Below are 13975 nucleotides of genomic sequence, written 5' to 3'. Positions count from 1 at the left end.
CCATACACTTGCTTGTCCCAGGGGGTTTGCTGTATTCCCTCTGCCTGGAATGTTTTTCCTCCAGATATTTTTGTGGTTTAGGTTTCTGTTAAAATACCATCACCAAATGGGCCTTCCTTCCCACTCTTTCTAGAGTAGCATCCTTTGTCATTCACTATCCACTTAGCCTGTTTTATTTTTCTTTATAGCACTTTGCATTAACTGGCATTATATTATATCACATAACTTATAGTATATAGTATCACAATGACTAAATCCTTCAGCACTAGAATTAGGGGTCATTTCACTTAACTTTGAAGATGTAGTTTTAAAACATTAAGAGTAGTATATTGTTTCGCACAGTGAGAAATACTCTATGGAACTCATTAGCCTCTCCCTCCGCCCCCTAAATGTCTGTAATAAACGTTAAGGGATAGTTATAAACCCAATGAAGAAGAGTTAGCAAAATTCATAGTGGTTGTTCCAGAATGACATTACGAGAAAATTAGGTCGTTTGGTTTATATTTCCAACTCTACAAAGTTGATATTTTCTAGGACTTAGCATAAGAGAGGCAGAACACTGCATTGATTTTACTTTTGTTATGGGTTCTTAAGTTCTCCTTCATTCTTTTCCATTTTTGGGGCAGTTTTGTTAATGCGCCCTGATTATCTTGCATTAGGTGGGTACTAACCAGATTCACAAGCCAAATATTGTTGCTCTATAATCATTAAGTCAGGTTCTCTTCTGGCTTCATTAACGTCTTCATGGAGTTGTAGAGAAAGGCAAAATATTTATTTTATGTCAATCTAAATTGTGAAACCTATGCATGAAATTTAAAAAAATGCTTTAGTTTCAGCAGCACTAGTTGTAGTGAGTGTTTTTCTTCTGTTGTAATTTTGTAATAACCTCAGCATTTTGATTTTTTAACACTAATGTTTGCAAAAGTTGGTGAATATTCACACTGGTGATAAAATTTACCTAATGAGTGAACTTAAAATTGGATAGTTACTTTTTTCCCTTGGGATAGATTCCTGGAGATTGGGGGAATCACTAAATCCAGGCTGTTTTATAGGGTGTTCTAGAAGTGAGATTTTAAAGAAATGCTCTATGACTTTTAGAAGAAATATATATATGTTGTGGTTAAGGAGAGTTGTTACAACTTTGCTGTGAATAGTTTCTTTAAAATCTATTTAATGAGAAACATTTTTCCATAGAGAGTTTTTTTTTGTTAATGCCATATCTAACAAAATTGTAATTATAATCACTTCTATAATTAGAGTGGGTTAAAATTCTTTTTCCTTCAAATATTAGTCAACAAACCTTTAGCAAATATTGCTGCTAAGTGCATAGTATCATAGCAGTTGTTGTAGGTTGTGCTAAGAAAACAATAAGCTCCTACATTTAAGAAGTTAATCTGTTTAGGAAGACAAGGCATGCACATGAACAGGTATCTAACCTTAAAGGTAGTAATATAAGATATGTCAAAGGCAGAAAACAGTTAACGCTGAGTGTGGGTACAGATATTAAACGATAACAAGACATAGAAATGAGATATGAGTTAAGTTGGAACATTCAAGAAAATTAATGAGTTGATGCTGTAGAATGGGGAAGATTTGTATAAGTAGAATAGACAGAGAAGTCCCTGGTTAGGAAAAATGTCTGAAACAAAAGCAGGAATGCTTATGACAGTGAGTAACCTACAGAACTAGAATGGAGGGTTTGCATAAGGTTCAGGTTACAGCATTTAAACTTGATCCTGCCTTTGAGGGAGATTGAAGGTTTTAAAGCAGCAAAAATAATGTGAAGTTGATATTAATAAAGGCAATAAAAGGGTTACCTTCTTAGGAGATTTATCAGAGAAATCTGAAGATTCCACCATTACCTCTCTTCCCTAATTGGTAAATATTTAGAGATAGGAGACAGGTGAAGAATTTCAAGATGATCTGTACAGTTGGTGTGATGTAGGTGTCTATATATGGTGCTTTTTTCTAGTTTTTAATGTGTCTTAAAAGCAAAGCAAAATATATTCATGAGGAAGAGAAAAAAGAAATGAAAGATTATTAAAGATTTCATCTTATTTAATAATTTAGTTTTATCACACATGTGACCCAGGGAATTTTAACACACACACACACACACACACAGCAACAATCATTTAAAAAGGTCTACCTCATAGTTCTATCTCCACATCGAGAAATTTCCAGGTGCCACTGAACTGTGTGCAGTAAATTTCAAATATAATCAAATTGGGTTTAGAAATACTAATGGTGATTTTGTAGAAGAACCCTTGCTTCAGCAACTTAGGAAATTACACTTGATTTTCTTTTGAGTGTCACTCAATTGTGCTTGAAATTGTTCGTTTGAACTCTTCTTAACAGGAAGCAGGTGGTTAAATGTGGGTGCTGTTTAACATTTACACAAAACATTCCAAACACATTGCACTTTTGCCCTTTGAATGTCAATCAGCTTTCTCTTCTCTCTCATAGCCTGTCTTCCTCGGCCTTTTGATTTGACCTCACTACATCCCTGAAAGGAAAATTGGTTCAAAAGTAGTTACCTGCTAGGAAGCATTAGACTATTTTTATAATCCTCCAGCTAAAGCTTTTAATGTAAGCAACTGCTGGTTATTGAAGCAGTTTAAGAAAAAGGAACTGCTGAGTTGGCTTTTTATTTTTAAATGGAGAAACACAAGGTGACACAATCGCATGAGATTAAGTGAACCAGAACAGGGAAATACAGCCTAGTTTTCTGCACAGAGCAAAAGCAAGACTCTGCAAAACACATTTCAATTCTATACCACAATCTGGATCTTTGCTTTTATATAATACATGAACTAGTTCATGAAATGCACTTTTCCTCTGAGTCAGCTTTTCCTTTGCCAGAAATACTTAGGTGATATCATGAACCTCTTACTGAGAATCCATTTGTTGCGAAGTACTTATTATTAAATATCTCAAATTTGCAATCAGGTAGGAAGATGACATTCAGAAATACTTAGACTTGGCTATTTCTTTATTTCTTCTTTCCTTTCTGAAATGAAGTTTTGGAGAAGTAGGGTACATTCTCTGTCCGCATCTCCGCTCTGCCCGTTCACCCATCCACCCACCTTGATAGACCTTTTGTTCTCATTGCCTCCTCTAAAACTGCCTCCTCCATGAGCACAAATGACCTTACACAACCTTGAACATTTTACCCTTTTCTTTCTTCGTCCCTCTAGGATCTTGGACACAGAACGTCCTGTCCCGGAATTAGTTTTCTTATTTTCTGAAATATCCCTTTCTTCTGGTTCTCCTCCTCCTACCTTCTTCTCTTTCTCAGTGTTCTGCATACATTTACCTGTCTCTGTGTGTCCCTAAAATGCTAATATTTACCCAGCATTCTGGCTTTGGCTCTCTTCATCCTAAACATTTCTTCTTGGTGATCTCATTTACTCTTTTGTCTTTAGCAAACTGACACCTTTGTTCCAGACTTCTTTTATAAGATCCAGTCCTAATTTCCAGTTGCTGCTTGATGTGTCCATGTGGATGTGCCATAGTTATTTCAGACTCAAATGTCAAAATGTAGTTTTTTGTGTCTGACTTCTTTTGCTTAGCATAATGTTTTTGAGATTCATTCATGTTGTTAGATGTATCCACAGCTCATTCTTTTGTATTGCTGGCTACAATTCAATTGCATGTCACAGTAACATATCACAATTCGTTTATCCATTTACCTGTTGGACATTTGGATTTTTCCGGTTTAGAGCTATTATGAACAAATCTGCTATGAACATTCATGTATAAATATTTTTGTGGATATATATGTTCATTTCTTTTGAGTGAATACTTAGGAGCACAGTTTCTTGGTCAAATGGTAAGCGGAAACTCTTATCCAAAGTATTTGTACCATTTACACTCTCACTATCAATGTCTGAGAGTAATAGTTGCTCCAGACTTCATTTTAGCCTTTCTAGTGGGAATGTAGTAGTATCTCATTGTTATTTTAACTTACACTTTTGTGATAGCTAATAATATTTAGCCTCTTTTCCTGTGAATATTGACTCATATACTGTGAGGTATGTCAAAATGGTTGGTGCATTTTTTTATTGGTTGTTTGTTTTCTTATCATTGACTTGTGAGTGTTTTATATATATTCTAGATACAAATGTTTTGTCAAAATCAACTCATTAACTTCATGACAAATCTATGCTCTTGTCTATGAATCCCTCTTGTTCTACCCAACAATCAAGTCCTATTGTTTCTGCTTACTTAGTATGTCTATCCCTCCTCTCTATCTTTATGTTACTATTGTTTTAGCTCATTTCCTCTCCTATATGTTTCCTCCCTTTCAGATAACATTAGCAATTATTCTAAATAATAAGTATGATAGTTCTAAATCATAAAAAAAAATAGGGTAGGGGTGGGAGCAAAATCCTATTCTCCTTCTTTCTACTTCTTAAATAGGAATGAGCAAGTTCTATATACTTTGAGTGATAGACCCCTGGAAAAAAAAACGTCATCCCAGAACTTGACAGTATTTCCCCTATGCAGATAACACATTGTTCCGGCTACTGGAATCAGTCTTCTGAGCCCAAATCTAGTTCTACTTAACTGATAGCTTCGTCCTGAATTGTCCATACTCCAAATGGTTTCTATCCTCTTCAATTTATTGAGGTTTGTTTTATGGCCAGAATATCATTTATCTTGGTGAGTAGTCTGTGCGCACTTGAAAAGAATATGCATTCTGTAGTTTCTGTGTCTAGTGTTCTATAAATGTAAATAAAGTCAAGTTACTTGATCGAGTTTTCAAGGCTTTTTATCCTATCAGATTTCTATATTCTATCACTCACTGAAAGAAAGGTGTTGAAAACTCCAATTATAATTGTGGATTTGCTGGTTTCTCCTTTCACTGCTTCAGTTTTTGTTTATGTGTTTTGAAGCTCTGTTTTTAGGTGCATTCACATTTAGATTTTATGTCTTCTTGATAATGGGTCCTTTATTATTATCAGATATCTCTTTTTATGTCTCATAACATTCTTTTTTTTTTTTTTAAAGATTTTATTTATTTATTTTTTCCCCCAAAGCCCCAGTAGATAGTTGTATGTCATAGCTGCACATCCTTCTAGTTGCTGTATGTGGGACGCGGTCTCAGCATGGCCGGAGAAGCAGCACGTCGGTGCGAGCCCGGGATCCGAACCCGGGTCGCCAGCACTGGAGCGCGCTCACTTAACCACCAAGCCACGGGGCCGGCCCTCATAACATTCTTAATCTGAAGTCCACTTTGTATGATATTAATATAGCCACTGCAGCTTTCTTATGATTAGTATTTGCATGGTGTATATTTTTGCATCCTTTTACTTTAACACATCTGTGTCTTTATATTTAAAGTGGATTTCTTGTAGATAGTATATAGTTAGGTCTTACATTTTTATCCAGTCTGACAACTTCTTACTTAGAAATTGGAGTGGATAGATCATTTATATTGAATATAATTAACAATATGTTTGTTTTTAATTTATTACCTTGCTACTTTTTTCTATTTGTCTCATCTGTTCTTTTTTTTTTTTTTTCCTATTTTTCTTCTTATCTTATTTGGATTAGTTCAGTATTTTAGTATTCTAATTTATTTCCTCTATAACTTATTAGTGATGTCTCTCGTTTTTTTTGTGTGTGTGTGTGTGAGAAAGATAAGCCCTGCGCTAACATCCAATGCCAATCCTCTTCTTTTTGCTGAGGAAGACTGGCCCTGAGCTAACATCCAGGCCCATCTTCCTCTACTTTATATGGGACACCACCACAGCATGGCTTGACAAGTGGTGTGTCAGTGCACACTGGGATCTGAACCTGCAAACCCCCGGCTGCCGAAGTGGAGCGCGCGCACTTAACTGCCATGCCACCAGGCCAGCCGCTAGTGATGTCTCTTTTGTAGGGGTTGTTGTAGGGTTTACAACACGCATCTTTAATTTATCATAATTTATCTTCAAATACTGTCATATCACTTACAAATATGTTACATATAATGTAAGAATTTTACAAAATGTATTTTCATTTTCTCCCTCCTGTCCTTTGTGCTTTTGTTGTCATACAATTTACTTCTATATATGTTATAATTTCACAATATATTGATTTAATTTTTGCTTTAAACTGTCAATTATATTTTAAATAATTAAATTAAATTAATTTTTAAATGAGGACTATTTTTTTTCATTATGTATACTATATCTGATGCTCTGCATTTCTTGGTGTAGATTTGAGTTTTAGTCTGATATTGTTTTCTTCAGTCAGAAGAGTTTCCTTTAACGTTCCTAACACAGCTTTTGAAAATCTGAAAACACATTTCACTTTTGAAAAATATTTTCACTGGACATAGAATTCTAAGTTACGTTTTGTGTTTGTTTGGTGGTTTTTTTGGTAAGCACTTTCAAGTTGTCGTTTCATTAGCTTCTAGTTTGCATTGTTTCTGATAAGAAGGTCAGCGGTAATTCTTATCCTCCTCTGTGTTGTGTCCTTTCTTTGCTGTCCTAAAATTTTCTTTCTTGACAGGTTTTCAGCAATCTGATTATGATGAGCATAGGTATGATTTTTTTTGTTTTTATCCTATTTTTGTTTGATTGAACTTCTTGGATGTGTGTGTGAAATAGTTTTCATTAAATCTGGAAAATTTCTGGCCCCTACAAGTTCTTCAGATTTTTTTCTACCCCATGCACTATCTTCTCTTTTATAGGGGGCTTCAAATACATATATATTAGACAACTTGATATTGTTCCATTGATAACTGAGGTTCTATTCATTTTTTATGCTGCTTCTTTTCTCTCTGTGGTTCAATTTGATTCATTTCAATTGCTTGTGACTTCAAGTTCATTACTTCTTTCTTTTGCATTTTCCAATCTCCTGCTATACCCTTCTAGTGAAATTTTCATTTCAGATGTTGTATTTTTCAGCTCTGGAAGTATCATTTGGATCTTTTTCATATCGTTTCTTTTCTCATTATTTTCATGTGTACTTTTAGTCCTTGAGCGTATTTATAATAACCTTTTAAAAGTCTATGATGTCCTCTGGGTCTGTTTCTTTTAATTGCTTTTTATCTTGTTTATGGATCATATTTTCCTTCTTATTTTCATGTCTAGTAATTTTTATTAGATGCTGGACATTGTAAAGGTCACAATGTTGAATGTCTGGATTTTATTGTCATCCTTTCTGGAGAGTTGAAGTTTGATTTAGAAGGCATTCAAGGGGCTTGAAGAATAGTTTTATCCTTTCATGTCTCTTTTTTTAACCTTTGTTAGGGTAGGTCTAGAGTAGCCTAACTCTAGGGCTAGTTTAACCAAATTACAACTGAATGCCCTAGGTTGCAATAAGCTCTCTACACTCTGGCTGGCCAGTACTCAAAGGTCTCCCAGCCCTGAGTGAGCTCTGGGAATTGTTCAGTTTACAGCTTCTTAGTAATTGTTCTTTGCCTTGTTTCAAGAAGATTCACCTAAGTAGCACTACTTAGCATTTAGCAAAAGACTTGAGGATACCTCAATGCAGACTTTTGAAGCTATTTCTCTGTGAAACTCACTCCTGGTCTGCAAATACGAGCTATCTTAGCCTTCTCAAACTCTAATCTCTGTCTCCTCAGCTCAGCAAAGCTGCCATGCTTAGCTTGGTTCCTGGTTCTGCCTTTCTCCTCATAATCCTCCAGGAAGTGCCTCTGGGAAAAGATCCTGAGCAATGGTGGGGATTGTTTCATGTTTCCCTTGTTTCAGGGATTACGATCGTGTGTTTTCTATTTTTCAATGTCTGAAATATATATATATATATATATAATATAAAATATGTTATATATAATATAAACTATATAATATTTCATGTATATTTCACTTATATTGCATATATATTTCATTCATTTCATATTTTTAGCTGTTTATGGTGGGAGGGTAATTATAGTACCAGATACTCTATCATGGATGGAAGCAGAAGTCTCTGTTTTTATTTTTAAAGTTTTTAATGTATTGTATTTGTTTTTCCAGTTATTTATCAAAAAGCTTGTCTATTCTATGGACTAGGTCTTTTAAGACTGAATCAAGTCAAGTGCAACAGAATAAGTACCTAAAATAAAATTTTGGACATGTTCAATTCAATAAAATGTATTTATAATATAAAGAGTCACTGGGGGACAGGGAATAAGAGATATATTACAAGAGCTTCACAATCATTTGTTCATGTTGAGAGCTTGGTATAGACAGATGGTGGGAGATGGTAAATGATAATAACTTTTGAGGGACAGACTACTAGTAAGAGGTGCAAATATCTCCAAAATTGTCCCTGCAATGTTCAATTTCATTGTAGGCATAGCTTAAACATAATACTTTGTATGATACCTACATTACTTGGATCTTTAGTGTTAATTCTCTGTGAAACTTCCAATTTTTACAAAACTCTAAGGCAAAACCATTGACTATTATTCTAAATGAATGTAGGTAATTATGTATACTTTCGATGCTTCTGTCTTATTCCTGACAGTTACAATTTTTTTCTCCTCTGGAATGGTAGGGGTTGGAGTGGCAGGTGCCTGACGTGCTTCCTAATGTGTCACATGCTCCCCTTTTTTATACCACTTTTTCTTCTTTTCCTTTCTAATTGTGTGTATTCTTCCATTTTTCACTCTTTGTTACTCAGGAAGCAGTAGATAATGAGAATTACAGTGGTGAGGTTTACAGTGGTTTAGAAAGGGAAAAGAGTTTTGCTTCACTAATTCCTTTTTCACATGGCTTGGTCACCTCTGAATCACGACCCACATAAATCTAGCTTAAAGTCTTTTGAGGATAGAGTCATGAAACCAGAGCTTGTTTATTGAAATTTGAGAAAGAACAACTCTAGGGGCAGGTTGACACAGTCCCCGTTGGCTTTCAGTACTATCGTAATGTGCCTTCTTTGATGCCCACTCTAATGAAATAGGAATGCTGAATTACCATAAATTGATTTCGGTTTCAGTTGAGAGAACTTATTTAAGGGCAAGATGCAGCAAAGAGATAATATGTGTTTGCTTAAGAATATACAATGCATATCAATTGGATTATAAAAAAGATATAAATTTTAATTTTTATATCAATATTCCTTTTTCCTTTTGCTGCTTTCTCTAAAGGAAATATCTGCAAAACTGACCTTTAGTCTTATAGGAAATAGGTCCCTTTTCCAAAAATATATTTAAAAAATATTGTACCCTATGATACAGAGCATAGCAAGAGTTCTTAATCATATTTTTCCTGGTCACTGATATTTTAAGAATCTGATGAGTTTTCTCCACATCAAAAAAATAGTTTTACACACATATACACTTGCAAGATTTTACATTCAATCCAAGGTATCTTTAAAGACCATGAATATACCCCATGTTAAGGCAGTATTTTAGATGAAGGTAGGAAAGAAATGTATGTTTTGCTCGAGACAGGAAACTGACATGTGTTGAACATCTATTTTTTAATGTAAATTATTTCATTTAACTCTTTTGAGGCAGATTGTATTTTTCAAAAATGGTGGCAATAATATATATTTTTTTATTCCAGAAACTTGCCGCTGTCCTGTCTGTGGAATCTATTTCCCCCTCGCTTGAATTTATGGGACCTGTGTGACTGTCTCAATGAAAAGAATGCAGCAGAAGTGACATTCGTGACTTCTTATGCTAAGTCATGAAAGGCAATACATCTTCTTCCTGGCTCACTATTTCCCTCAAAATGTTATTCTTGGAATTCAGCCACACGACGGAAGCTCAGGACACATGGAAAGATCACGTGTAGGTGTTCTGGCTAACAGCCCCAGTAAAGATCTCAGCCAACAGCCAGTATTAACCATCAGACATGTGAGTTAATAAGACCTCAGGGGATTCCAGGCTCCAACCTGAGAGTCATCCATAGGTTTTAAGTCTATCAACTGAGATCCAAAACACATCACAGGACAGAAACAAAAATGTGAATTTAGTCCTTAGCCTTTGGGCTGCCCTGCTAAGACTGAGTTGAGCAGATGAGCAACCCCACAGAGTCGTCCTGAAATTGCAGATTTCTGAGTAAAATAAATATTGTTCTTTTAGACCATTAAGTTTTACGGTAGTTTTATAGGCAGCAGTAGATAGCTGGAACACATTTTGATTTCAGAAAGTAAAGCGCGGCCAGAACTAAACCTAATATATGTGGTAGCAGCTTTAGGACCAGGAGGTAGTCGGAAATCGAAAACATCTTTAGGAGAGTGTTAGTGAAATCCTAAAGGGGTCAAGGAGACTTAGAGGAAGCCTCATGGACCTTGAAAAGACTGTTGATGGGGACTTAAAGGAAAGACAGGAAAATGGTATTAGAAGCTAGAGGAATGGGGACTCTTGTTACCTAGTGACAGAAAGTTTAGCAACAATGTCTCCTGCGGTAAGGTAGAAAATAAGAAATATACCTATTTTCTAGCTAAGGAGATTTGCAGAAAGAGGGTTGAAAGTGCTTTGCCTCTTGTCTGTTTATAGCTGCCTGTAGTAAAATGTAAGAAACAGAGATGAGCTAAAGAAAGAACTGTTATATATAAAGACTCCAGGACTTGCTGGGTTGGAAAAGAAAACTGTTTCTCATTCCCAGCCTCTCCAGATGGCAAATGACACTAAAATTAAGATGTGGCTTCTGAGCAGAGATCAAATCCAGGGCGCTGTCAGGAAAACATGGTTTAAATATAAAACCTTTTGTTAAGACCTGATAAAGTTTTAAGATAGTGCCTTATAGATTATCTCAAACAGACAAAGAGCCCTCTGAGGAACTAAGGGGTGCCTCACAGATTCCTTCCATAAAATGGTAGAATTTCTAATAATCTTAAGGTAGGTGTCATTAAAAAGAGCCCAAGTTAGAAAAAGGCTTATCTCAATGAGATTTGGACCTGTTGCTTTCGTCTCATGGGGTGGATTATGAATTGATTCATAAGAAACCCACAAAGTGTTTAAAGGAATTTTATTACCTTGTACAGAAAAGGATAGAGACAGTACAAAATTAGAAGAGGGCTTTGTACTCCCAAAAATCTATGGGCAGAAAGCAGACTAAGAAAACCACTCAACTGCAAAGATGACTTACATTTTATGGAATGGAAAAGATAAGTTAGTGGGTTGAAAGAGGTCAAAACGCAGAGCAAAGAGCCATGGAGAATTCCCAGGTAGTAGGACTGAACCCTAACCAAGGAACTGGTAACATGTACCTGGCTGTATTTCACAATTGTTGTGAACCAGTGACTGCTGTGTTTCATCTATTTTCCCCTTTTTGAATGTTAGTACATTTAACGGTTTTCCTCCATTTTTCATATCATTGTCTGTCAGGTGTATGTGGAGTAGATGAATTATCTCTTTAGTTCACAGATCTGCAGATAAAAAGGAATGGTATTCAAGGTGCTAAAACCAAGGAACCTCACCTAAAGAACCTCATCTGATTTAGATGACAAGATCCTGGACCTCAAGCCTAAGCCTGATGAGCTTGGAGAGGGGTCATGGGGAAGAAAGTGAGTGTATTTTGCATGTGGAAGAGATGTGAATTGGTGTGGCCTGAAAGTGGATCGTGGCAGATTTAGTTTCCAAGAATAACTTCCACAATACTTTTGGTCCCAAATGCTCTTCCAAAATGTTGCCACTCCCCCATTAAAGGAATATATGTCCCATCTCCTAAAACCTAAGTAGACCTTAGTGACTACCGCAAAGAATAGAATGCTGTAAAAATGATGCTATATGGTTTCTGAGGCTAAAGCAGAAAGACCTAGAGCTTCCACCTAAAAGCTCTTTCTCTTGGAATGCTTACCCTTGGAACTCCATGTTGTGAGGAAGCCCAAGCTACAGAGAGAGGCTACATGTATATGTTCTGGCTGACAGCACCAGCTAAGGTATCAGTCAACACCCAGAATCAATTACCAGACTTTTGAGTAACCGAGCCCTTGCATGATTCTACCCCCAGCTTTCAAGCTGCCCCAGCTGACACTGAGTAGAGCAGAGATGAGATATTCCCACCAGACTTTGATCAAATTACAGAATTATGGGCAAAATAAATATCAAATTTCTAAGCCACTAAGTTAGAAATTTAAATTGTTGCTTTGTTATGCAGGGGTAGGTAACTCAAACAACCACCGAGAATACTGTGAGCTAGGTATGATCATCTATTTTACAGGTGAGGAAATATGCTGACAGCCACATAGCATGTAAGTAGAAGAGCTGAGCTGTGGATCCCAGGGTATCTGAATCCACAGTTTGAGTTCTTTCCCCTCTTTGACCCACTCCTGAAAGAGGGCATAGGTTGACCAGAAAGACATTGAGTTGACCTAAAAAGTCCATTAACCTCTAGTCTGAGAAGATGTAGTCCAGTAGAAGGAAGATGAGATTTGTAGCTTGCCAAATGTAGAGGCCTTCCTTGAAAACAAGGTACATTTTGCAGTCAAAAAAATTTATGGTCAAATTCTGCCCTTATATTTACGAGCATTGGTGTGACCTTGAGCAAGCTATGTAATTTCTCTGTGTGCAAGTTTCCTCAATTGGGAAATGGTGATATATCTGTCGTGCAAAATTTTTGTAAGGATTGTAGTTTTTGTGTGGAAATAAGGGAAACTATTATTATTAGTCTGAATATCTTAATACAGTCATCTGAAAGTCCTGCTGGAATAAGAGTGGCAAACATCCGCTGCTCTCTGACCTCTGATCAAAATGTCAACACTGAATTTGGCCATGGCCTCTTTCTGTTTTGAAATCCAGCTGCCATCTTCCAGCTCTTCCTCTAGATTCAGAAACTCATTGCCCTCAGGGCCTCTAGCTATCAGGAGTCTGCCACTTTCCCTACTGATTAAAAAGGCTCTTCACATCGCCTTCCCCTATCACAAACTTTTCTGCCTTGAGTTTTAGCTAAAATTGATCATTTGTTTAATGACATTCAGGTGCAAATGAAGCTTAGCCCTATAAGACCTTTGTGCTTTAAAAGAGCAGCTCATTAACTACTATGAGTCTCTAATTGATAGAATTAGTGGGAGAGAAGATTTCTTTCCCAGAGTTCTTTGCCTCCTCTCTCTTTCCTTCCACAATAAGCAAAAAATATTCCTGAAGCTACTTTGTAACCTCTCTGCCCCCCTTTTGGAAAATACTCTATGTCCCATCAGGGCCCAATAGAAATGAATTTGTTGCCTGGGGAGAGAACTGAGTTTGGCAGCAAAACACAAATGAACTTTATTTTAAAATTGTGACAATTGTTTTTCTACTTCTCACCCTCCTCAAATAGTGGATGGAGTTGGGTGGCGGAGGAGGCTACCATTTGTTGACCATCATGACATAGCAGGTGCTTGCTATAGCTCTCATCATCTGCTTGTGTATTTACTTTCTGGATTATTTTCTTAAAAATATATTCACTATTAGTGATTATTTGAATCCTATCAGAGAAAGTGAGAGACAGAAGGAGAGAGAGAGAGAAAAGGGTAATTATTTGTTCCTTTGACCATGGCAGGGTGACTTCACTCCATTTTGTTTGACACTGAAGAGCAAAGCATTTCTTTAGGCTGCGCTGTGAAGCTCATGAGGTAGAAATTACAGAGAATAAAGCATATAACTGGAAGGTGTTTTGAACAGGCATTTGATTCACCCTTTAGGAAATACAAGAGAGATTTTTACAACTCAGGAGAATGAGGGAGATGAAGAAAGGGAATAGGAGCAGGTAGAGCTTGTATTGTATCACACTTATTTTTATCCATTCATACTGTCCTCAAAATTCATAAAATAAAACTTAAAATACATTATAATCTAATAAAGATATAAAAATATTTTGTACTAAACAATATTGAACAGCCCCCATCCAAATCTCTGGCTCCATTTCTAGTCAATATAAAATTGTCCATTTCATTCCATTCCCTTTGGATTTATTGTTTTGAATTTTTATTTTGTTTAAATGCCCTGTCCTATAATAATTAAACCTACAGTTTTATCATAGTAGCCCTCCATTTTCTTTAGCCTTAATCTTGTTCCTTTTGACCACTAATTCTTATGTCCAGGGCTCAT

General features: G+C 36.1%; 1 protein-coding gene across 1 annotated transcript in view; it reads left to right on the top strand.

Annotated features, from left to right (window-relative positions):
- The window catches only part of ACVR1C (activin A receptor type 1C), a 55643-nt gene extending 46054 nt beyond the window's left edge, over positions 1 to 9589 (top strand). Inside the window, exon 8 of the mRNA XM_087435232.1 lies at positions 9507 to 9589. Within this exon, the coding sequence (XP_087291358.1) occupies positions 9507 to 9572 (66 nt within the window). The 3' untranslated portion in view covers positions 9573 to 9589. The remainder of the gene's footprint in view (positions 1 to 9506) is intronic.
- The last annotated feature ends 4386 nt before the right edge of the window (positions 9590 to 13975 follow it).

This window comes from Ceratotherium simum, chromosome 9 (assembly GCF_057802395.1).
Source record: "Ceratotherium simum simum isolate JZ-2026a chromosome 9, ASM5780239v1, whole genome shotgun sequence".
NCBI classification, from domain to species: domain Eukaryota; kingdom Metazoa; phylum Chordata; class Mammalia; order Perissodactyla; family Rhinocerotidae; genus Ceratotherium; species Ceratotherium simum.
The sequence above is the reverse complement of the archived record's forward strand: the minus strand, read 5'-3'. Positions and strand labels throughout refer to the sequence as shown.